Genomic DNA, 25,550 nt, shown 5'->3' on the forward strand with positions numbered 1-25,550 from the left:
TTTTCGCAGATCTTGTAATATTGATTCTGTGGTCACAATTCCAAGGAGGAGCTGCACTCTGCTTATCTGCATCCTGATAAAGTTATTTAAATTAATTCTTTATTCAAAAGGAGGTTTGTAAACCTGAAAAACCCACATTCTTAAACTAGTTGCTTTTGCTCTATAGAGAAGGATTGAAGAGAAAGTAGAAGCCAGTAAATTAATGTCAGTATTTACTGAAACAAACATAAAACCAGTGTTTCCCTTCAGATGGAGGCGGGACGGGTATTTGATTTAGTGAGGAATGGTTTAATGTCTGCTCTGTGTAGTCATGCAGTTATTTCTTAAACTGAATTCATGAAATCACTGCATTGAAAGACTCAAAATGCTTTTGGGATATAAAACACTACTTACAAAATGGATATATAAAGTAAAATGAGAGACAGACTTAAGCATGAAGCAAAGTGTGCTGCCAGTTCTCATGTCTGACCTTCAACTGTGAAATTGTTTCTTTTAATGATGAATTGTTTCATACCGAGGAGTGAAAATGTGTTACTCGCTCTGCACGTCATTCCCTTCAGCTCCCTCACAGTGGATTCAATATAAAACATGCACAGTCCTGTTCTTTAACCCGAAATGTGATGTTCCAGATGTGCTGACTGGATTGTGTAATGGCTTCGAAATGAGGAAACAATGTCATCACCTCTTATGTAACGTTACAGGTTTCACGGGAGAATAAATGTCACCAAAATAAACTCATTTAGTTCTGAAGTTTACTGTTTTTTTGGTTTTCTGTGGTGCAAACTGTCAAAATCGTAATAAAAATGGTGCAACTAAGTACTCAAGTACCACTTCCTATGTCTACTCCACCATAAGAGGTAAATATTCTGTTTACTACATTTGATAGCTTTTATTTAATCTATTTATTTATTTTCAAATCTGCAAAAGTAGCTAGAAACTAAAGCTATGAAACAATTGTAGCAGAGTAAAAAGTACAATATTTCCCTCTGAAGTGTAGTTGAGAAGGAGTATTAAGGAGCATAAAATGGAAATATTCAAGTACTTAAGTAAAGTTCTTGAGTAAATGTACATATATTCCACCACTGGACAAAAAACAACAACAACATTGGATTATCGTGACGACATTTCTCTCATTTTTTTTCATTTTTACAAACCAAACAGTCAATCGATTAATTGATAAAATAATCAGCAGATGAATCCATAATTAAAGTAATCGTAACTACCACAACAGTAATGTAGAAATACTCCATTAGTAAAGTAAAAGTCCTGCATTCTACTTATTATTCTACTTTATTGGTATTACTTTCCAGTTTATGCATATAATAATATGATATTAATATCATATTATTATATGCATATATGATATTATTATAATATATAAAATGAGGACTTCTTTTCCTCTGCTATCACTGCCAGAGTTATTCTCGCACTAGAACACACTGTATGTGGACCGACGCCAAGTACAACGTGCCTTTCTTTCAGGGGAAATCTGAGCTGTTAAACATGGGAGTGGTTTGTGCAACCAGCAGCTTCACACAACAAAAAATTGCTCTGTACCTACACTTCCCTTTTTACCACCGGAGCGACAGACTTCAACCTGCAGATGTTCCAGTGGTACAGGTGTGTAAACCAAAAAAAATATTAGTTTTGCTTTGTTTTTTCTTTATTTCTTTCACCTTACTTTGTATCTGTTAACAAAATGTCACTCAGAAATGTCAGAAAAACTAAACTGTAAATGTTTCCAGGTTTCTTTTTAATGTTTGACCTGCAGTTTAGTTACTGATTCACTTACAAAAGCTGATTGTTCAGTGGTTTGCAGCACACTGGCCTAATTTGCATGTTAACTGAACCTTATTACTCTGTTTGAGGACTCTTTTCAGATAAGGATTTACTTTATCTCTGAATAAACTTTGAATTTAAATCAAATGTATCTGCAAAGAAGAAATGATTAAACTAAATGTGGCTGCATTTGCCGTCTTGGATTAATTCCAGCACACAATGATTAATACTTTTATTTTGAAGCTGACATGAGACCCCACCTGAGTAACCTGTCAACCAGGAAGTTAAGCGAAGCCAGGTGCATGGGGCATTTGGTTTGGCAGTTTTTCCTCATTTCTTATATCGCTGTGACAAGCAGAGAAGAGCAGTAAGGTGTGTCTGTCAGTCATACATGTTTGTAGTGTTACACCGTGTTGTTGACTCTTGGCCACATCTTTTCCATTCCAGGTGTGTGAAAGCAGAAAAACCTCAGTTCCAAGTGGAGTTTAGCATTAATAAATGACTCCTTGACCATGCTGGATCCAAGAGTAAGTGAAGGCAGCTGGAGCCAGAGTCTGACAATGGGGACCAGCTTCATGAACAATAAAGGTCAGTTTTTATAGTTATGGTAATCGGATACAACTACTCAGCTCTTTGATAAGTATGAAACTCTAACCACACGTCATCTCTCTAATCGTCTCGTTCCTGAACACTTGATTCCACTTGTGTTGTTTTGAGGACGCAGGGGAACGAGGAAGTAACGTGTGTGTGTGTTGAATTTGTCACCATTGACATTACTGTGTAAATACTCAAGTGCAGTAAAAGACCTGCAGTCAAAATCTTACCTAAAATCAAGTTTAAAAAAACTGATTGAGCTATAAACTGGTTCTTGTGAGTGTTAATTAACTGCATTAATGTGTATGTTGCATTTTACGATTAAGGCTGAGCTTATTTTAACCACTTTATATACTGTACTTTACTTGAGTCTTTCCATTCGATGCCACTTTGTACTTCTTTTCCATTATGTCTCAGAATTTAATATTGAGCCTTTTACCCCAATACATTTATCTAGTTATTAGTTACCTTGCTTTTTTGATACTTGAAGTATATTTAGATGATAATACTTCTGTACTTTTGCTTAAGTACAATGGTAAAGGACACGAATACTTGTTCCACCACTGTTTGGTTGTCAGATATTTCCACTTTAATCTATATATATTATTTTTTCTCTTATCCAGACTCAAAAAACCTTTCCTTCCTACAGTCTTTGTCTAATGTAACTTTCACCTATGTGATTTCGTTTGATCAAAACTCAGTGCATACTGTGTTTTTTTTTCCCCTCAGGCTTTTTTGCCACTGAGTCGAGGCCACCAGAATACACCCAAGCTATACAGAAGAAGAACACGGTGAAAGAAATGCTGAAGATGAGACGACAGGTTAGTCACAAGTATTAGGCAATGAACATGGACAAGGACAAGATATGACAAGTCTTACTGCAGGGTTTGGATTTCCCATGAAATGATGCAATGTTTTATATGAATATTTTGTGCATATTATGTTTTTATTTAGTCAGAAATGTGTTCACCTGTCTACTTTGTTTACGAGGATAAGTATTTATATTTAGATTTATGAGTTCCTTCAGTATGAGGAAGCGGTTAAATATTTTTCTACTTCACTGATGAGATAAGTCCTTAGTATGCAAACCATTTTACAAAAATTACAGCTGGGAAATAATTCTCTTTCAGAGATGGAACTGCTCGCAGGATGACAGCAACTTGGAGCATAAATTTAAATCTGCAAAATCCGACGATATTTCCAGCGACGTGAGTCCGCTTCATCTGTCGGGGCCTCCGGCACCAGTGGATCCCAATATCACAAATCTGTTTGCTCCTGGAAATGGTCATGTCATCGCCCCACAACAAACGCAACATCCAGCTCTGCAGGAACAAGGGTCTCCGCCTGCTGACGGCAGAATTACTTTATTTCACTGGCAAATACAACAAGAGGCACATAAGGTGGGAGGACTTTCCCCTGAGATGCTGAACATGCAAGATGCAGATGGTGACACGTATGTATTGACAAATGTCATCAAAATATTGAGTAGATTTTGTACGTGGATGTGCTGTAATTGCCCTTATTTCTCCCCATGTGCCAGATTTCTTCACATAGCAGTGGCACAAGGTAGACGGGCTCTGGCTTATGTGCTCGCCACTAAAATGTCCACATGTGGCTCCCTGGACTTAAAAGAACACAACGGGCAGGTACAAACACGTAATGTTGTTAATATCACAGCAGCATAGCTTAAGATTCATGCTGATCTTCGCTGAAAGCCTAAATCGTTCGTCCTTGGCTCTCTGTGCACAGACAGCTCTTCAGATCGCGGTCGCCACCAATCAGCACCTGATTGTCCAAGACCTGCTGACACATGGAGCGCAAGTAAACACTCAAGACCTGTGGGGCCGCTCTCCTTTGCATGTGTGTGCTGAAAAAGGCCACTTTCTCAGTCTTCAGGTATCAGATTTGATTGTTAATGCATCACCACTAGCTCTCTCAGTGTAGTCTCAATAATAAACTCTCACCTAGTGCCACTTTGCTATCAGGAAACTGATTATCAGTATGTAAATCAAAAACTGCACTTGTTACAATGCTGGGCTGTGTGCAGCGTATCCGGCTTGTTAATTTGTAACTGTGTAACTGTACTTAGTGCAGTTAATGTGAATCATCTGTTTGGGCCTGTTTCTTTGCCATAGACCTTTGACTGTTCACATGATGAGGAAAACTGCAAACAGAGCTGGACTTTACATTTTGCTCACATCTCTTAGAAGTCTGTGCTCTCATCCGATTAAAAGAAGTTAAATTGTGTCTTAACAGTCAAATGTAATCATCCCAAATACAGGCAATATTGTTTCTTTCTATCTTCATTTCTTTCCAGAGCATCTGGAAGACCCTAATGGGAAGCGGGCAGCTGATTGACATCGAAATGTCCAATTATGATGGTGAGCATGTTTTATTTAGCTGAAAACTTCATTTCTGATGCTCCTGAAACACGTCTTTATAATGAAATATTCCTTTTCTCTGTCTGGAGGTTTAACCCCGCTGCAGAGAGCAGTCCTGTCTCACAACGCTGCCGTTAAAGAGCTGAGGACTCTGGAAAATCCTTGCTCTTACATGACTACGGAGCTGGTACAGAGGAAGAAGATTTATGTTGACTGTATGAAGATTCTGCTGCTCATGGGCGCCTCCCTCGGGACAAAGGTGAATCTATTTGCAAGCATTTGACTTTTGTTCAAATAAACGTGTCAGCTACTTCATTTGTGGTTTAGTTTACATGCAGATTTCCTGCAATCATTTTTAAAAATCGTCTTCCTTCTTAAAAACAATCAGCAGTCCAAACTCAAGTGTAACAGAAATATTAGCAGTGACTTTTGAATCAAAATGTTAAAAAGTCCCACATACTTTCTTTTCTCTGTTTGTTTTAACTTAAAAAAGTTAAGTGTCCAGGTTGGGCTTTAAATTTGACTGAAGTTGACTGAATCTGAAAAGACAACTGCTTGAGATTTTTCATTTCTGCAGGATCTAAAAAGTGGACGGACGTGTCTTCACATGGCCTCTGAGGAGGCAAATGTGGAGCTGCTGAAACTTTTCCTCGACCAGCCAACTTCGCTCTCGATCGTGAACGTTAAGGTGAGTTGTCTTGCGGTGACGAAAAATTGGAGTGAAAATGCCTGCGCCGTAACATGCGGCTCTGTGTCTGTACGTTTCAGACGTTCAACGGGAACACAGCCCTGCACGTCGCCAGCTCTTTGCAAAATCATAAAACTCAAGTGGAGGCGGTGAAGCTGCTGATGAGGAAAGGAGCCGACCCTGGGAGCAGGAACTTTGAAAATGAGCTGCCGTCTCAGCTGGTGCCTGAAGGACCCATTGGTGAAAAGGTAGGCTGTGTGACATATATAGACATGAGAGCTCCCCAAAAGTGAAGGCAAAAGATCTCAATTGCCCCTGGTGGCAGCAGTACAGGTCATAATCCCCGCCCCCTCCATGTTAGCATATGGGACACGGGCCAAATTAAAACATCCAGGTACATGCCCATATCTATTCGCTTCATTTTTTTTTTTTTTTACAGTGTGAGGAAGTGTTATTTAGAGTCAAAGACGAACGCAAAAATAGGAACTAAATTTTTTTATGCAATAATATTTCTCTTGTATAAAAGTTTATACAGGTATGTTTGGACCTTTAAGCCCCAAAAAATAAGTCACTTAATCTAAATGACTGAATTATTGTTTTTTGTTGTGTTTTACAGGTGCGACAGATCCTGAAAGGGAAATATTTTCATGCTTAAGTGAAGCTCAAGAACACTGTCAGTCAGACAGTCCAGTTTATTACATAGTATTTGCCAAAAACAAGGCAGATTCAGGTTGTTTCAGTGAAACATGCCAATTGTTCATTACCATGTAATGCCAGTTGAAAAAAGTTTTGATTTGCCGTTTCTGTTTCAGTGTTGCCAGATGGAAAATACAGCAATATTTTTTTTTACTGTGATTTTAAAAAATATTTATTTATTTTTTTTAACACAAACTATCATATATAATGAAACATCCTGGAGAGGGGCCAGGATACACATATTGACAAAATGTTGTTTTGGGTCGACTGACTTGGCAAAAGTATAATACATTTGGTCTTTTTTGGAATTATTTGTTGTATATCATACAGTTGTTAAAATACAGATTATTATTGTACATGTGGCCACATTGTTCTGTTTTATTTTTCATGTTTTAAGCATTAAGGTGATATTTTAAGATTGACATACGATGAGTGAACATGTAAATCTGCAGGCATATGTTGAGTTTTGGGTGATGATTTTTCCCCCTTAGATTTATGGATTCTATCATATTTTTATTGTATTAAAATAGTTTGATTTTTTTTTTGTTTGTTTGTTTACTTGGTTTAGCAGAATGTAAGGAATGTAAATGTTAGGCTTCATATCATTGTACTTGGAAATACATCAAGAGTTAACATGTTGTAGATTATCTTAAAATTTGTGTGTTTGCCAAAAATGCATGCGTTTTCTCCGTTCTCTGTAGAAATTAAATTCAAGATGGTACCATGGTTCGCTGCCTTGGTATGTTGTAATTGCTTTCTTTGTATTTTATTATGTTTATTGTTATGTGCCTCAACAAATTCCTAATATATGAAAATGTAGTTGGTAATAAATCTGATTCTGATTTGGACACATTCTGATTCATTACTGAACTACATTTTATTCTGAAAGGGCTGTTGTGTGAGGTTATATCATGAAATTTCTTTTATTTCAATATTCCACATTTTCTGTGTATTTTTAAATGTTCATTTTATTTCAGTTAAAGGGTATGAAAATGTTTTTTGGTGTCTATTAAGGCGAAATAATGTTGATTAGAGAAAACATTAGTGTATATATTATGTTGACACTTTTAACAATGTAATTGTGTAATAAGGGTGTGTGTGACTGTAAATTTAAAAATAAAGTGTTGAATTTGATTTTGAACTTTTGAGTATTAACTTTTCCCACATGTACCATTGTTTGTTTAATGTGAATGTCTCAAAGTATTTATTTTATTTCAAACCAGGACCACAGTTTAGGGCTGAAACAATTGCCAAGTATTGGGACAACTGATTAATCAGTTTGAGTACTTTAAAAAAAGAAAAGTCTAAATTCTCTGATTTCAGCTTCTTAGTAGTAGTGCGTCTTCATTGATCTCACGATTAAAATCAATTACGATTATCCTGTAACCGATTTGATTTGATCCAATTTCACGATGCATCATGATGCATTACATCCTCTATTCTCTATATTATGGCACATGGCTACTTTTTCATCAATTAATACAAGCAGTCAGATAAATATGAACTCCCTTTTTTACTGTTCAGAAAGTGCTTCAGAAACCAATAGCATAAAAGTTTTAAAATTAAATTGTAAGATAAATAAATAAATAAATTGTATAAGTCTAGCCTCTCTGTATTTGTGTGAAATTGTTCCATCTTCAAAAGTAACTGGTAATAAAGCTGCAACGATTAATAAATTATTAATCCATTATTAAATTAATCACCAACTATTTTGATAATTGATTAGTGGTTTTGAGTCATTTTCTAATGTCCAAGTGTCCAAATCTTCTGATTCTAGCCTCTCAAATGTAAATATTGTCTGATTTGAGTCATCTTATGACAGTAAACTGAATATTTTTGTGTTCTGGACATAAGACATTTGAGGATGTCGACATGGGTTTTGGAAAACAATGCTCAATATTTTTCTCCATTTTACAGACCAAACCTGTGATGAAAATAATTGTTCGTTGCAGCCTTACCACAGAACACACCTCGCTAGTCAGCAGCAGAAATATTAGTCGGTTTAACTATTTATCAATATTTTAATCATGCACAATGCCAGTTAACAGATTGCCTTAAAGGTGTTATGCAGCCGCCGGCCACTAGTCGGGGCTGCAGCCGCATCAGACAGCAGCCAATCCCGGATGTTTTTAATCAGTAAAGCCGGACAGATGAGAGCTCGTAAAACCAGCGTGGCTTCGCAGTGTTCTGATATAAAAAATAGAAATAAATTTGAGTGTAAACTGTGACAGAATAATCTGATAAATTGCCACTGGGCTGCAGTGATGTGTGACCACATTAAGCACAGACACGGACATTAACCTACAGACAGAGCAGCTGCTGCCTGCTAGCTCTGCTAATATTAGCCACCGTGGCAGCTAACGTGAGCACCAGGTAAGCTAAACCATGTTGTTTACCCCCAGACACTGTGATCCTTTTCGGTCTGAACAGGTGAAGCATTTCGTGAGATATTGCCATGTTTTGTAGGTTAATATACAATGTCCATGAAAGACTGGGTGATTATCTTCCCTTTCTCAGAGTTAAGCAGCAAAGTTGACAGCATCTCATAAATTCTTGGCTGGACTTCTTTACTTTTTTTATGACAGTAAACTTAATATTTTTGGGTTGTGGGCAGAACAAGACATTTGAGGATGTCATCTTGAGCTTTGATCCACATTTTACACTATTTTCTGGCATTTTATATACCAAACAACCAATTGATTGAGCACATATTCAACTGTCTAGACTTACAGTACATATTTCAAAAACACTGCTTCTCTGTCCTCATGCACTTTGTCAGCTGTGACCTTAATTTTACTTTGTCTCCTCTAACTCCCACTTCCCTTTGTCATACATGCCTCGCCCTACAGGGAGTGTTTTTACTGCACACACAGAAAACCCAGGGACTGTGTTGTAAACCGTAATAATAATAAACATTTACCAAATAAAACTAAATGAAAAGGTTTAAATCACTAATTAAAAGATATTTATAACTGATGACAATCCATATTTAACACAGTATTCAAATTTATTTTTGCATTTATTTCCAAAACATCAACTTATACGATTTTACAGTCTTCTTCTTCCAGTTACAATTATTTATTGAACACTGTCAGTACCTGAAATAACGAGGTACAGACAAACAGAAATTACAGAAATGTGAGGAGGATTAATGTACAGAACGGTGGTAGCAGTCACATACAGTCCAGGGACTAATATTCTGCAAAATATACTTTATAACCATTAAATATAAATATAGATAGAAAAAGATGACAAAAGACCACAATATGTTTGGGTGGCTCTTCTCTTGGTCTTTGCTGGCTCAATCCACCAGTTCAGTGACTGCTTCCCCCTCAAAAAAATAAAATAAAAATAAAAATAAAAATGTGATCTTGGATCCTCTTTGTCCACACACCAGTCTTTTAGGTGACCTTATTTCTTCTTTTTCTCCTGCGTGCCAGTGAACCACTGGTCCAGCAGCTTCTTGCTGTAGTAGATCTGCCAGCCATGCACCTGAACAGCGATGACGATCACCAGGTACATGACGGACACAGCGGAGAAGCCAAAGATGAAGCGGTATGCTTTGCCATGCCGGTAGAGCTGCTGCGCAACGGGGAACATCTCCATGGAGCCATAGATGAGTGGAGCCACGCAGAAGAGCCCAGCACTGATCATGGAGATGACCAGGTAGCTAATGTTGTTACGAGGCAGTGCCAAGAAACAGAAGACTGTGGGGATGATGCTCAGGAGGTAAGGATACTCCCACTGGTACGGAGAGGCTACTACCTTGTGGGAGACCAGGCTGAGCTGGCTCACTGTCACCTGAGAACGAAAAAGACAACACAGAGTCACAATGAGCTCTGAACCGTCTGTCAAAAACAAATTTATTTTAAGGTTTGTGTCAGTTTCTAAAGGTTTGTCATTACCTGAGCTGCTATCAGCACCCAAATCAGCAGGTGGACAATGTTGAGTTTACGGATTTCAGACTTCAAGGCAACACTGCGCCAAATAGAGACAGATGGGAACAGTCACACACACAACAAGTAGATAAAGAGTTAATCAAAGTCAACGATGTATTCATTTCAGAATTGTGGTGGATGATATTGACAAAATCAAATATCACAATATTTTTGAACAAATACCTCAAAATATTTATTGATAGTCTGACAATACTGTAGAGTTGATTATTAGTGCTTTCAGGAAATATTAACACAATATGATTTTTGATCAATAACTAAATGGGTAATGGCAGACATCATTATACATTTTATTTCATGGATATGACGGGGAGTTTATTTATTCAACCAATACTGTATACATATTTAACAATGTTGAGCTGCAAAAAGGAAACAAAAAATTAATCACACTCTTAAACCCTGTGTTGTACAATGATGAGTAAATCTAACCTGTACCATGTATACTCAATTACATTAACAGTATAAGAACATACCTCATCTGATAGTGAGAAGCCACCCTCTCCCGGTGCTGAAAGTCACTGCCATCTGTGCCTGCTGCTCTCGGACCTGCTCGAGAAGCCATTGTGAATATCTGAAAGCAAAACACACATTTAACAGAAGAGTTTCACGTCCTATTAAAAATCAATCAATAAGCTATTTTCAGGGACAAGTGGTTGATTCAATTCTAAAGGACGCTGGTCCTTATATCAGAATATACTGGTATTCAGTGCGGATAAATGCTCAATTTGACTGTCTAGGCTTTGCATACTACTGCAATTAATGATAATTTTCATTATAGACTGATTTTCTATTGATCATCTAATCCATTGATTAAACATTTCAGCTGTACTTGTATACTGTTGGGTAGTTTTATTTTAAAGCAAAACATTTCTACCTTTGTTTTGTGTTACAAAATATTAATTTGTAAAGTAAATTTAAAAAAAATGTCAGTTAAATGAAGTGCAGTAAAAAGTACACCATTTCCCTCTGAAATGTTGTGACGTACTAAAATGAAGAAAAGACTACAGTCAAGAAGAAGTACCTCAAAATAATACTTAAGTACAGTACCGAAGTAATCGTACTTTGTTAAATCTAACCACTGTAATCTTCACAGTTGCAGCGATTTTGTATGATACTCGGGGTACGTCCATTCATTTGTCATTAGCTAAAGTTGCTAAGATAGCATGGGTCATATTTAGCAGATGCCTGGATTTTAAAGATACTCCAATCTTGCCAGGTCCCCTCGATAAACATGCCAGTGCATATGAATCGGTAAAAGCCTCAATTCACTCCGGGCAAAGAGCTGAGCTAACAAGCTAATGCTAGCTACGCTGTTAGCTACTGTAACTCATACAGATGTACGTGCTGGCTAAGCTAGTGTAGCTTAAGATAAACAGGAAGTTGCTAAACTGTCACGTAACGTTCGCGAAAACATATGACAGATTAATGGTAATACGTACTTTTTATTTGCTGCTCATAGACGGTAGGTATAAAACACATAAAGATGCAGGTTGACACTGAGAGACCTGCTGCTAGCTGACTGGATCCATACGTTGGAAGAGTGACGGAAGGACAGGAAATATGACACCTCAAACTCTGATTGGTCAAGACACTCCCACTTTCTCTTAATTCAAATAACTTTATTTGTATTAACAAATTTATGGCAAGCCGTTTTAACATTTAATAGCTAGGCTGGATATGTATTGCAGATATCTGTAATTCATTTCTTCCTATTCAAAAATAACATTTCAGATATCCACAAAGTAATTCTTCCTATACACAATTATCATTTCAGATATCCACAATGTAATTTTTACTAGGACAAATGACGTCACTTTCCCCATTCATGTGTATGGGGTTTGTCATTACAGATATGTTAACAATGTTTTCAACAATGTCTCCTGTGCCTTAAATGCCACATTCACTTCTTATTTACAGCATTTGTCTGTACTTGAGTAGAAAATGGAGTAATTGTCAGTTAAAGCTGTTTATCTGTCAATATCTCTTAAAATGGTGCAGTCATCAACACATTTCAGCGTCCAAAATGCCAGATAAGAGTTATTGTATATGAAATGTATGTTTTTTTTAACTTCTTTTCCTTTACACTGATGTTACCTGTAACCCATAGCACTTGAGTAATAGCCTGTTTTTTAATTTTGCGACTGTCTTACATGGGAAGATATTTTCAATTTGTATTTTTAGCAATAACAAAGGGATATTTATTTTTTATAAACCATGCATTTTCTAGTTCAACTATATTAATGTGTGATGTGAATGCTTTCACAAAAGAATAACAAATACTTCAAGCAAATGTGCGAACCCTACACAGGGATGTGTAGTGCTTATTGAAAACAGTGATGGGACAAGTTTCTCAATGATATACCGTAAAGTTTGTGCACACAGTAAACAAACAAATAAACTGATGTACAGATATCTGAATAGGATTCAGCCATAAATGTTTGTCTATGCACTGTTGCTTCTTATTTGTTTTTACTTTTTACTCAACAGTAAATGCACTGCAGCTAGCTTAAAAGTGGAGAGACGATACAAACGCTGGTGTAAAGTTGTCATCCGTACAGTCATACTTTAATGACTCGTAAATTCATCTTGAAATGTTACGCACAGACAAAGACAAAAGGTGGATCAGCCTCTGAAATGACAAAATAATGCTGATCTGATGAATTTATAGACAATTACTTGCTCAGAGTTCCACTGCAGAATAGGTGTTTAGGGTGAATCATGATCTGTGCAAGAAAAATCTGCACCAGAGTCCGGATGACTCTGGATATTTTTCCAGGTACAAGGTCAATTCACTGATAATTTTGCAACACAGAGTCATATAATGAGATGCTAGCTGTAGTTCCCTTCATGCCACTCAGAAACAAAATCCTAACATAACTCCATGAATTGTTGCTTGAGGATCACACTGTCATAATGCTGCTTTTTGGAAGTATAAAGTATAAAATCACACAACTTTGAAAGTTAACAGAGTGAAAAGCTAACAAAAAGAGCTCTGGTCCACCTGTTAGCTCACTAAGGTAGAGCGCTGATTGAAAGTTTTGAGGATATCTGACTTTTAAAGGCAGTGTCTGATGAAAAAGTTCCAAGAAAGACCATTCTAATATCTCTGACCCAATAGATACATGCGTTGAAGCACTGCCATCAGGTTTTGAGGTCGATCCATCAGGCAGAGTTTTGAAGGCCACTGTCCAAAGCTAAGACTCATAAGCTCTGAGAAAGACAATCCAAACATCTGAGGAAATGGCTCACCCTGTTACAGTGCTGATGCTTGGGAGGTTTGAGGTTTTAAGGTTAAATCCTCTGATAAGTCAGTCAATTTTGGAAGCTGATCTCCAAAGGTTAATATGAAAAGCTCTAAAAAAAAGAAAGTTTAAGTCAACCTGTTAGCTAAGAAAGGTAAAGACTTGTGTCACTTTTAAGACTTGTGTCCAACGGAAAGAGCGACAGGCTCCAAGAAATTTTTCCCCATGTCTCAAACTCAATAGCTTAGTGCACTGAAGCACTATCATGAAGTTTTGAGGTCATAGAGTCGAGCCATCAGTCGTTCCTTGAGTTTTGAAGGCCTCTGTCCAAAGCAAAAACTCATAAGCTCTAAGAAAGGAAGCACAGGTATCTGAGGCAATGGCTCATGCTGTCAGAGTATTGCTTGGTGGGTTTGAGGTTGTCTGTTCAACTCTGCAGGTGATTCACCACCACCAGCACCCCCTCAGTCCTGGTTTGCTGGAAGGAAACATGTCTCATCAGTGTTGTTTCCACGTGTAGTTCAGTCTGATGAGCTGAGTGTTAAACAGCTCCATGTTGCTCTGTGTGTTTTAGAGGTTCAATAAAAATATATGATCAGATTTGTGTCCACTAATTATAAGTTAGACAGAAAAATCATTTGTCTTATAATAAATTTCAGAGTACATTATAAATAAATAGTGGTGTGATTTGCACAAAGGAAAATGACTATGTGAAAGTAAGTTACACTTTACAACAGTATGTGTGTAGAGAAAAAACTTAATTAGCCTTAGATACCCCTTATCCCATCCAAACACACTAATCTTGGCAGAATTATAGGCCTGAGTATAGGAGAATGGAGTAACATGAGCCAGTTTTTACATTTTATGATTTTACTGGAAAAAAAACCCTATGTAAAACAAACTATGTTATTATTATGGTTTTAGATAAATGTTGACTAAATTAAATTTTATTTTTGTCTTGCTATGTCTTTTATATCGATTTTTGTCTTGTTCCTTTTTTCTTCTTATGTCTTTTTTGTCTTGTTATGTATTTTACATTGATTTTTGTCTTGTTACTTTTTTTCTTGTTATGTCTTTATGGCTTTTGTTATGGCATTTTGTCTTTGTCTGTTAAAAAAATACAGTGAACCACTGACAGCGACACACCTTGTCTTGACTAATTTTACTAATGAAAGTTTTTGCATGTCAACAGCCTTTTCTAACCATTTTCAGCAATAAAACTATAAAATATTAAACTTTGCTTCTACTCAGGCCTGGAACAGCTGTGGACATTTCCTTCATTGAGGACAAGTATCACGAACTTTATTTGTAGTTATTTTTTCACACCCCCTGTGTACATTAACTGCCACATCTATCTGCAATGACCTCTCTGTACCACACGGGGGAGACACTGCTCATCCTGAAACCATATCACAGATTCATCAAAGCTCAACACATCAAATAATAATAGTAATAACAATAAAACTATATAATTAACACGTATGATATTTCGTTTGTATCATATTTGATATGTGAGTTTGATTCTTATCCTCCTCAGTGACTTTTGAAGACCAGAGTCCAGAGAAAAAATTGAAAACCTCTGAGAAACTAAACCTAACTATCTGATCCAATAGTTCAGGCTGTAAGAGGATGGTTGGGGAGCTTGAGGTCGTGTGTTCGATCCTTATCCTCCTCAGTGAATTTTTGAGGTCCAACACCCAAAAACATGTTATCATGTTATTTGTCGGTTCTTAGAGGTTTTCATTTAATTCTTTGGACTCGGGCCTTCAAAAGTCACTGAGGAGGATAAGAATCGAACTCACAACCTCAAACTCTCAAGCCATTGTCTTACAACCTGAGCTATTGGATCAGACAGGTTTGAACTGTTTTTTAAAAGATTTTCTTCACATATTAGACAAGAAAAAGTGGAAAACTGATTGGATTGGATTGGATTTGATTTTTCCGCTTTATCTCATCATTTATTATCCTTATAAGGACCTTTACATACTTATTCCAATTTGTTTTTATTAGTGACAATACTAATACTTTGAAAAGTTTAGGACTGGGGAGCTTGGATTTGATCCACCCACCTCAGGTTTCAGACATTAGCTGCTTATCTTGTTGAGCTATTCCTGCATTTGTTTTTTTTTGTTTTTTATTTTTTATTGGTACGTGTGGTGTTCTTAAGTGTGGTTGTAAATTTGAATTATTTCCCTTGTAAAAGCAAAAGCGGGGGGGTGGTGCTGCTGGTGATGGGGGGGGGGGGGGGTGCTGCTGGTGGTGGTGAGGTGGGTTGGGCGCGGGTCGGATCTGGAGGTAGCTTATTTTGGTGTTGTGGGGTAAAGATGCAACAAAGTTTAAAAAAAAAAAAAAAAAAGAAAAAAAAAGTGTCAAGAAGGAGCAACACAGATCACATTAAGATTTGTTGTTCTTCCGATGACATGGTGCCAGCAACATAAACATGTACAAATTCTATGTTGTGCCTCTGTTTATCATATTATATGTGTAAAATATACATGATGGTAATCCTAATGCGTTGAGGGAAGGGGGGCTGAAGTCGCAGAAGGGCGGAATTGAACTGGAAACCTCATGACAACAAACCCAGGAAGGAAACCACTACACTAATCCAACCGCGCCACCCACCCCCGCATTTTTTTTTTTTCTTAAATGTCAGAAACTCGGTGGACTCGGCAGACTCTTGCTGACGTGGGACCGACATGGCTGTGCTACACTTGGTAGACTTGGTGCACCTACTAGACCTGCACACTTATGAACGCCAACCATGTCACTACCACGTCAGCAGGGGGCAGCACAGTCTCCACCACTTGGACTGGCCTATTTTTCACACTTTATTTTGATCCTTTCAACTTTTTTTTTTTTAAGGTAAAATCATCTGTGGACTCCATAAACATGAAGACCATAACTAGATCACATAGGTAGACAATCTGAGTTATCTCAAGTGTAAAAAATAAACAAAAATGTCATAAAAGTGATCAATAAGAGTTCTCTGTGGTTGTGATTCTTGTATGATAATTAAAAATGAAGAAGAACTCTTGGGAACACAGACACAGTTGGATTGAATCATATCAAATAATAATACAATGGTGATAAATGTTCTCCTCCAATCGTCCAATCTTCAGACACTGAACTCTGGAGTCTAACCACCAGCCACAATTCCCTCAACTGTGATAGGCCAGTCCAAGTGGTGGAGACTGTGCTGCCCCCTGCTGACGTGGTGGTGACATGGCTGGTGTTCCTAAGTGTGCAGGTGTAGTTGGTGCACCAAGTCTACCAAGTGTAGCACAGCCATGTCGGTCCCACGTCAGCAAGAGTCTGCCGAGTCCACCGAGTTTCTTACATTTAAGAAAAAAAAAAAATGCGGGGGTGGGTGGCGCGGTTGGATTAGTGTAGTGGTTTCCTTCCTGGGTTTGTTGTCATGAGGTTTCCAGTTCAATTCCCCCCTTCTGCGACTTAAGCCCCCTTTCCTTAATGCATTAGGATCACTGTCATATATATTTTACACATATAATACGATAAACAGAGGCACAACATAGAATTTGTACATGTTTATGTTGCTGGCACCATGTCATCGGAAGAACAACAAATCTTAATGTGATCTGTGTTGGTCATTCTTGACACTTTTTTTCTTCTTTTCTTTTTTTTTTTAAACTTTGTTGGATCTTTACGTTTGGGTACAGTCATGGTACAGTGTTTTTCAGCCCTGGTCCTCAGAGCTCACTGCCCTGCATGTTTTAGATGTTTCTCTGCTCCAACACACCTGATTCAAATGATCAGGTTGATGATCAGCTGATCATTTGAATGAGGTGTGTTGGAGCAGAGAAACATCTTAAACATGCGACATGAAAAACATGAGTGAGCTCTGAGGACCAGGGCTGAAAAACACTGTACCATGACTGTACTCAAATGTAAAGATGCAACAAAGTTTAAAAAAAAAAAAAAAAAGTGTTAAGAAGGACCAACACAGATCACATTAAGATTTGTTGTTCTTCCGATGACATGGTGCCAGCAGCATAAACATGTACAAATTCTATGTTGTGCCTCTGTTTATCGTATTATATGTGTAAAATATATATGACAGTCATCCTAATGCATTAAGGGAAAGGGGGGCTTAAGTCGCAGAAGGGGGAATTGAACTGGAAACCTCATGACAACAAACCCAGGAAGGAAACCACTACACTAATCCAACCGCGCCACCCACCCCCGCATTTTTTTTTTTTCTTAAATGTAAGAAACTCGGTGGACTCGGCAGACTCTTGCTGACGTGGGACCGACATGGCTGTGCTACACTTGGTAGACTTGGTGCACCTACTAGACCTGCACACTTATGAACACCAGCCATGTCACCACCCCGTCAGCAGGGGGCAGCACAGTCTCCACCACTTGGACTGGCCTATCACAGTCGAGGGAATTGTGGCTGGTGGTTAGACTCCAGAGTTCAGTGTCTGAAGATTGGAAGATTGGAGGAGAACATTTATCACCATTGTATTATTATTTGATATGATTCAATCCAACTGTGTCTGTGTTCCCAAGAGTTATTCTTCATTTTTAATTATCATACAAGAATCACAATCACAGAGAACTCTTATTGATCACTTTTATGACATTTTTGTTTATTTTTTTACACTTGAGATAACTCAGATTGTCTACCTATGTGATCTAGTTATGGTCTTCATGTTTATGGAGTCCACAGATGATTTTACCTTTAAAAAAAAAAGTTGAAAGGATCAAAATATAGTGTGAAAAATAGGCCAGTGTGAAAAACAGTGTGAAAAATAGGTCCAAGTGGTGGAGACTGTGCTGCCCCCTGCTGACGTGGTAGTGACATGGCTGGTGTTCATAAGTGTGCAGGTCTAGTAGGTGCACCAAGTCTACCAAGTGTAGCACAGCCATGTCGGTTCCACGTCAGCAAGAGTCTGCCGAGTCCACCGAGTTTCTTACATTTAAGAAAAAAAAAAAATGCGGGGGTGGGTGGCGCGGTTGGATTAGTGTAGTGGTTTCCTTCCTGGGTTTGTTGTCATGAGGTTTCCAGTTCAATTCCCCCCTTCTGCGACTTCAGCCCCCTTCCCTCAATGCATTAGGATGACTATCATGTATATTTTACAGATGTAATATGATAAACAGAGGCACAACATAGAATTTGTACATGTTTATGCTGCTGGCACCATGTCATCGGAAGAACAACAAATCATAATGTGATCTGTGTTGGTCCTTCTTGACACTTTTTTTTTTTTTTTTAAACTTTGTTGCATCTTTACGTTTGAGTACAGTCATGGTACAGTGTTTTTCAGCCCTGGTCCTCAGAGCTCACTCATGTTTTTCATGTTGCATGTTTTAGACGTTTCTCTGCTCCAACACACCTCATTCAAATGATCAGCTGATCATCAACCTGATCATTTGAATCAGGTGTGTTGGAGCAGAGAAACATCTAAAACATGCAGGGCAGTGAACTCTGAGGACCAGGGCTGAAAAACACTGTACCATGGCTGTACCCAAACATAAAGATCCAACAAAGTTTAAAAAAAAAAGAAAAGAAGAAAAAAAGTGTCAAGAATGACCAACACAGATCACATTAAGATTTGTTGTTCTTCCGATGACATCGTGCCAGCAGCATAAACATGTACAAAGTCTATGTTGTGCATCTGTTTATCATATTACATCTGTAAAATATACATGACGGTAATCCTAATGCATTAAGGAAAGGGGGGCTTAAGTCGCAGAAGGGGGGAATTGAACTGGAAACCTCACGACAACAAACCCAGGAAGGAAACCACTACACTAATCCAACCGCGCCACCCACCCCCGCATTTTTTTTTTTTCTTAAATGTAAGAAACTCGGTGGACTCGGCAGACTCTTGCTGACGTGGGACCGACATGGCTATGCTACACTTGGTAGAATTGGTGCACCTACTAGACCTGCACACTTATGAACGCCAGCCATGTCACTACCACGTCAGCAGGGGGCAGCACAGTCTCCACCACTTGGACTGGCCTATTTTTCACACTTTATTTTGATCCTTTCAACTTTTTTTTTTAAGGTAAAATCATCTGTGGACTCCATAAACATGAAGACCATAACTAGATCACATAGGTAGACAATCTGAGTTATCTCAAGTGTAAAAAATAAACAAAAATGTCATAAAAGTGATCAATAAGAGTTCTCTGTGATTGTGATTCTTGTATGATAATTAAAAATGAAGAATAACTCTTGGGAACACAGACACAGTTGGATTGAATCATATCAAATAATAATACAATGGTGATAAATGTTCTCCTCCAATCTTCCAATCGTCAGACACTGAACTCTGGAGTCTAACCACCAGCCACAATTTCCTCGACTGTGATAGGCCAGTCCAAGTGGTGGAGACTGTGCTGCCCCCTGCTGACGTGGTAGTGACATGGCTGGTGTTCATAAGTGTGCAGGTCTAGTAGGTGCACCAAGTCTACCAAGTGTAGCACAGCCATGTCGGTCCCACGTCAGCAAGAGTCTGCCGAGTCCACCGAGTTTCTTACATTTAAGAAAAAAAAAAAATGCGGGGGTGGGTGGCGCGGTTGGATTAGTGTAGTGGTTTCCTTCCTGGGTTTGTTGTCATGAGGTTTCCAGTTCAATTCCCCCCTTCTGCGACTTAAGCCCCCCTTTCCTTAATGCATTAGGATTACCGTCATATATATTTTACAGATGTAATACGATAAACAGAGGCACAACATAGAATTTGTACATGTTTATGCTGCTGGCACGATGTCATCGGAAGAACAACAAATCTTAATGTGATCTGTGTTGCTCCTTCTTGACACTTTTTTTTCCTTTTTTTTTTTTTTAAAAAACTTTGTTGGGTACAGTCATGGTACAGTGTTTTTCAGCCCTGGTCCTCAGAGCTCACTGCCCTGCATGTTTTAGATGTTTCTCTGCTCCAACACACCTGATTCAGATGATCAGCTCATCATCAACCTGATCATGTGAATCAGGTGTGTTGGAGCAGAGAAACATCTAAAACATGCAACATGTAAAACATGAGTGAGCTCTGAGGACTAGGACTGAGAAACACTGGCTCAGAGTGTTGAAGCACTGCCAGTGTTTTAATGTTATGGGATCCATCTATCAGTGATTATTTTAGTTTTCAAGGCTGCTGTCAAAAACAAAGACCCCTAAGACAGAAAGTTGCTCTGTCTGAGGAAATAGCTCACTCTGTTAGAGTGCTGTTTCTTGGAAAAGTTGAGGTTGTAGTTTCAAATCTCACTTGTCTCACTTACTTTTAAAAGTTGGTGTCCAAAAGAAAGAGTGAAAAGCTCTCAAATACTGTGTTTAAAGTCCATCTGTTAGTTCAGAAAGGTAGAAAAGCTTCAAGAAACATCAGTTGTCTGTCTGAGTCAACAGCTTGGGCTGATAGAGAACTCTCCTGAAGTTTTGATGTTGTGGTTGTGGATTCTTTTAAAGTTGGTAAAGAGACATCTGCTTTCAAAAAACTCTGTTAGACTTCAGGTTTGAACCCAGAACCTTGTAGTTCAGAGTCCAGTGCCTAACCCAGCACACTAAGACCTCTGACTTACCGCAGTGCTTCCCTCAAAGCCTTTCAGTCCTCACAGGTTGACTTTTAAGAACTTTCCTGACTTCTTTACATTGAAGTACGGTCACAATAGTGTCAGTTATAGATATATATAGATATAGATATATACACACACACACCTACACATTTTCCATATTATTCAAGGGTCAAACACACATGAACAAAGCAGACAAACAAAAATATTTTTATTTAAAAAAAAAAAAAAGAATTTAAATAAAAAAATAAATAAACAGAAATAATTGAAGTTTGTGTGACAATAATTCAGTATATTGCTGGACCGATCAGCCATTTTTTGTGCACGTTCATGACTGTATGCTGCTGAACTTCTTCAATTCACAGCTTTTGAAAAACACTTTTTTTATGCTTCCTCACCTGTGACCAGAAGCATTTTGTTTTCAGGTCATCCCATTCTTGTCTTATCCCTAGAAGTAACTTAAAGAGAGGTCTGTGTTCCTGTTGCCATGTCTCTGTAATGGTGTTAGCCTTTAGACAATAATGAATAACCATCTTGATCACACTAGTATCTTTGCACAGAGGTCTGTGATGTGCAGATTACAACAAAATCAGTACAAAATTTTGTCCAAAATGACTAAACTCAGTGGATGAACTCCCAATCCTATTATGAGGTCCACTTGTCTCTCATTCAAGTTCGGGTTTACAAATACTGCAGGCATGTGTCACTTTGAGAGATTATTTAGATTCAGAAATATTTTTTAGGTATAAGTGATAGGAAAGATGAGTACTTACATATAAAAAGTACAAACATTGTTTTTGATCTCCTTTTATCGGTCATGAGTTGAGACATGTTCTCTATGTCGTACTGAAAGATGAATCTCGAAGAGTTCTTTCAGGGTCAGTGTCTTTATAAATGTGACTGTATGTTGCCTCCAACTTCATTCTGGCACTAAAGTCTTGAGGATACCAGTAACAATGAAGTCTTCTTACAAGCTGTAGGAAGACGGGATTGTTGCCCGTTTCATTTTTCTCAGTAAGTGTCTGTTTGTTCTCCTGCATGAACTTGTTCTGGCCCTTAAGGTAAAAAGAGACACATTATTACATTATGCAATATTTTTGTAACTTAAATCCTCTGGATAACAGTCATGCTGAACCGATGAATTCAGGATGTATGTAGACACGATTGTAGGTAGAAAAATAAATTCTAGCAATAATCGTGACAGTGTTAAGATTCTTACTTGAGCATTTTTGGTTGTTCAGTCTGCCTTGTCCGCAGAGATCCTGTATGACAGGCAGCAGGATTTTAGAAAAGTTACAGCCAATAAACTTTTATTAATCTTTTATACATAGATGCCATAAAAAACAGATCTGTTTTCAGGTTGCCACAATTGTCTTTCATAAACAGTTACCATGTAAACAGCTATTACAACAACAAATATTAATTGTTGGTGGAGAACTGACCTGTTTCCATATTTTCGTACACACAAGGCGATTATGAGGCCAGCAACACAATAAGCAAACACTATCACCACCAATATACGCACAAAGTTGGGGTCTGGGAGAAAAGAACATTAATAAAGCAAAAAAGGGATACTGAATTGAGACCATCTGACCATTAACTGACTGACACTACTGTTATTTGATCCAGATTCCAAATCAGAAGAAACTTGAACATCAGATTTATAAAGTATTTATCAATCTTTAAATCTGTGTCTTTGAAAGTGTTTCTCACCATCAGCAGACGTCTGTTTGACCTCAGGGATCATCATAAATCTCTCTATCTGAGGACCAGAGAAAACTCGCACTGCACATCCAACCTGTATGCTGTTGTCACGGAAACCAGGCAGCACAGCTGTAGCGGTGACAGTGACTGTACCGTTGGTGTTGGTGACATTGACAGAGCTGTAGCGTGAGAAGTTGAGGTCTTGTTTCAGGACACGTAATGTTACAGTGGGAGGAGGTCGACCTGTGGCCGAGCAGGACACAACTGTCTCTTCAGGAGAGTTTGATTCTGTCACATGTAGAGCAGGTTCATGCAGCTCTGCAGAGAAAACACAGTTAAAAATACAACATGGCATCAGCTTCTGACATGACGCATTTTGTCTGTGATGTTAGTTCGTAACAGAAACATAACCTGCTACTGGCCAAACTTACCAGGAGTGCTGTTTTTTTTTTTTTTTACGTGTCTAAATTGATAACATCCAGTGAGAAAATTATATGAAATAAATTTACAAAATAAGATTCAAATGTGGTTACAATGACTTCCCACTTGATATTAAAAAATGACCCATCTAGCCAGCTAATTTTAGTGAAATTACCTTTTAAATTGTGTTATATGACACTTTGTTTGTATTTGAATACTTTGAATTACTAAATTATGTTTCATGCACTTTGCAACCTGCAACTATTTGCATTAGAATTCACTGTGTAAAGTCAGCCTGAGTGTTATTAAAATCTCTCTGATAATGCTGTAAGGTTTCTTACCATAGATTTTGAGGCAGGTTGTACCAGTCAGAGCACCATCAGGGTAGGTGTTAAACAGACACTGATAGCAGCCTTCATCCTTCTCCATCACATTTATGATGACTATGGAGCTGCTCTGCAGTCCAGCATCTTCAAAATTCACTTTATCTCTGAAGTCAGCATTCACTCTTTGACCAAAGTATTTGCTGTTGGTGGCAATATCCTTCTTCATCCCCTCTGATAAAAGTTTCTGCCATGTGACCTGAAGAACATCTTTGGATTGAATCAGCTGACAGTTTAAGAGAGCCTCTTCTCCTGCTGCTGCCATCACAGTCTGCTGTGTCTGTATCAGAGATGTTAGACCTGCAGGAAATGACATCAGAGGTGTAGCTGCAGCTGAGAGTCTGTGTACTGTGATTTAACTGATAATAATAAGGCATTTTTTCTTTGCAAAATATGATATAAAATATTAATTTAAACATTAAACATTCAACTACTAATGAAAGAGTATTTTCTAAATTAAATACCTAAAATGTTTTGTTGTTTTAAAAAATAATGTGACTGACAGGATGAAAAGGACCCTAACAGGATGGAATTATCAACGATGACTCATGTGAGTTAATACTACAATTACTGTTTAAATTCACTAACATTTAGCGTTTATTGAAAAGACATAATATTAAATACAATCCAGGAATACTTACCATTAAACACACTAACAAACCACTGACTCTCCCTAAAAACAGAAGTGCTCCAACTGTTCCAGCTGACCATGGTTGCAATAGAAAATAAATGATTAACCATTAATCACTTTCACTTCCGTGAGTTTACTCAATAATTTTGGAAAACATTTGTTGGAGGTGTCTAAAACTCCAAGATTCAATGAAATCAACTCAACACAACATTATTAGTTGGTAAAACTTGCAGCAGGTCAGAGGTACAGCCAAATAAATTGCCTTATAACTGATTATAATTACAACATGTTACCTTTTATACATATTGGTAAAATGCATAAGCAGTTAAATGACAACTTTATATATTTATATGCATTTCCTTACATTTTGTGATAGATTTTCTACCCTGTGTAAACAGTATGTCCATATATATCACATATATTTGAATGTTTTTGTGGTTTAATTCTTCATAAAAAAAAAAAAAAAGCCTACCAGGGTGGAAATATAGTAGTAGGACATGCAGGTTAACATCCGAAAACTTGGTAAAAGTATCATAGGGTTTTTTTTTTTTTGTTGTTCACGAAGCAAAAATACAAACTAACAGGGTGGAACGCGCTTTCAAGTACACACAGTAAATGCTAAAAATAATAAATAATTAAGGTTTGTATTGATATATATTTATAATTACTCAATGAAGGCATATTTCTATTTATTCATAAATAGAATAAATAATAATAATAAATGTTTCATTTTCTTTGTGGACGTCACAAAAAGTTGCGTATGTACCACAGAAAGGGTAATTAAAAAGTATAAAACAAAAAATCGATTCATTATTTTGTGATGATATTACAAAGTCGACCGCAATCTATGATGAAAGCCTTGGGTGATAAACATTTCATTTGTTTTCAGCGAACTGTTAAGACTCACTGTATGTCATGGACACGGAGAAACTCTTTCTTACCTTTATGAAACAGTCCCAACACACAAAGTACAGACATAACTGCACGGTATGTCATCTTTGCCGCGAACTGTATCTCGCACCAACATTCAAGAGAAACGCCACGGAGCGCCGCGCACCCAAATATTCAACAGGTAACTTCGAGGAAAGTTGGTTTGAAGAAGAAAGAAAGAAAAGGCTCCTTCGACACAAACTTCGCCTCGCCTCGTACTGATAAACTAGCAGCAGGGGGTGGAGACAAAACTTTCTTAGAAAAGCAGGAAGGTCCACTAAGATCTTATTACATCAGCTGTGCAGTACCTTTATGATTACTACACACAACACACAGTATATGATTGTTAACAGACTTCTACAACGTCAGTGAACATAAGACTTATATGAAGTGGCAGCTGGTGATTTTTCCTCCAGGGATATTATATCGAAAATATATTAGTACTTTATATCTAGTGTTAAATATTTTATACATGTGGTGTTGTCAAAATTAAGAGCCAATCAGAGTCTGTCAGCTCCAGATGATAACTGATTGACAAGTTTATCTAAAAGCAACATAAATTTACAAAATGGTTTTAGTACAACAAAAGCAAACAGTAGATCATGGTCCA

At 37.6% G+C, this 25,550-nt stretch overlaps 3 protein-coding genes across 3 annotated transcripts; 1 reads left to right on the forward strand and 2 right to left on the reverse strand.

Moving 5' to 3' along the window:
- Positions 1-1,701: 1,701 nt before the first annotated feature.
- On the forward strand, positions 1,702-6,319 carry nfkbiz (nuclear factor of kappa light polypeptide gene enhancer in B-cells inhibitor, zeta). Its single transcript, XM_084713621.1, has 10 exons — positions 1,702-2,367; positions 3,103-3,194; positions 3,504-3,826; positions 3,914-4,019; positions 4,123-4,269; positions 4,691-4,754; positions 4,844-5,013; positions 5,332-5,442; positions 5,523-5,690; positions 6,059-6,319. The coding sequence occupies exons 1-10, from the start codon at positions 2,292-2,294 to the stop codon at positions 6,095-6,097; spliced, it is 1,296 nt and encodes a 431-aa protein (XP_084569747.1). The 5' UTR covers positions 1,702-2,291; the 3' UTR covers positions 6,098-6,319.
- A 2,807-nt stretch (positions 6,320-9,126) lies between these two features.
- On the reverse strand, positions 9,127-11,673 carry LOC146304623 (protein jagunal homolog 1-B). Its single transcript, XM_084713995.1, has 4 exons — positions 11,534-11,673; positions 10,568-10,665; positions 10,044-10,116; positions 9,127-9,939 (listed from the first exon to the last, which is right to left on the reverse strand). Exons 2-4 carry the CDS (start codon positions 10,654-10,656, stop codon positions 9,550-9,552), a joined length of 552 nt encoding a protein of 183 aa, XP_084570121.1. The 5' UTR covers positions 10,657-10,665; positions 11,534-11,673; the 3' UTR covers positions 9,127-9,549.
- A 9,599-nt stretch (positions 11,674-21,272) lies between these two features.
- On the reverse strand, positions 21,273-25,109 carry LOC146304624 (OX-2 membrane glycoprotein-like). Its single transcript, XM_084713608.1, has 4 exons — positions 24,952-25,109; positions 23,338-23,679; positions 22,586-22,894; positions 21,273-22,408 (listed from the first exon to the last, which is right to left on the reverse strand). The coding sequence occupies exons 1-4, from the start codon at positions 25,004-25,006 to the stop codon at positions 22,194-22,196; spliced, it is 921 nt and encodes a 306-aa protein (XP_084569734.1). The 5' UTR covers positions 25,007-25,109; the 3' UTR covers positions 21,273-22,193.
- Between the last annotated feature and the right edge of the window lie 441 nt (positions 25,110-25,550).

Source organism: Lutjanus erythropterus, chromosome 24 (assembly GCF_056507025.1).
Source record: "Lutjanus erythropterus isolate fLutEry1 chromosome 24, fLutEry1.hap2, whole genome shotgun sequence".
In the NCBI taxonomy this organism is placed as follows: domain Eukaryota; kingdom Metazoa; phylum Chordata; class Actinopteri; order Lutjaniformes; family Lutjanidae; genus Lutjanus; species Lutjanus erythropterus.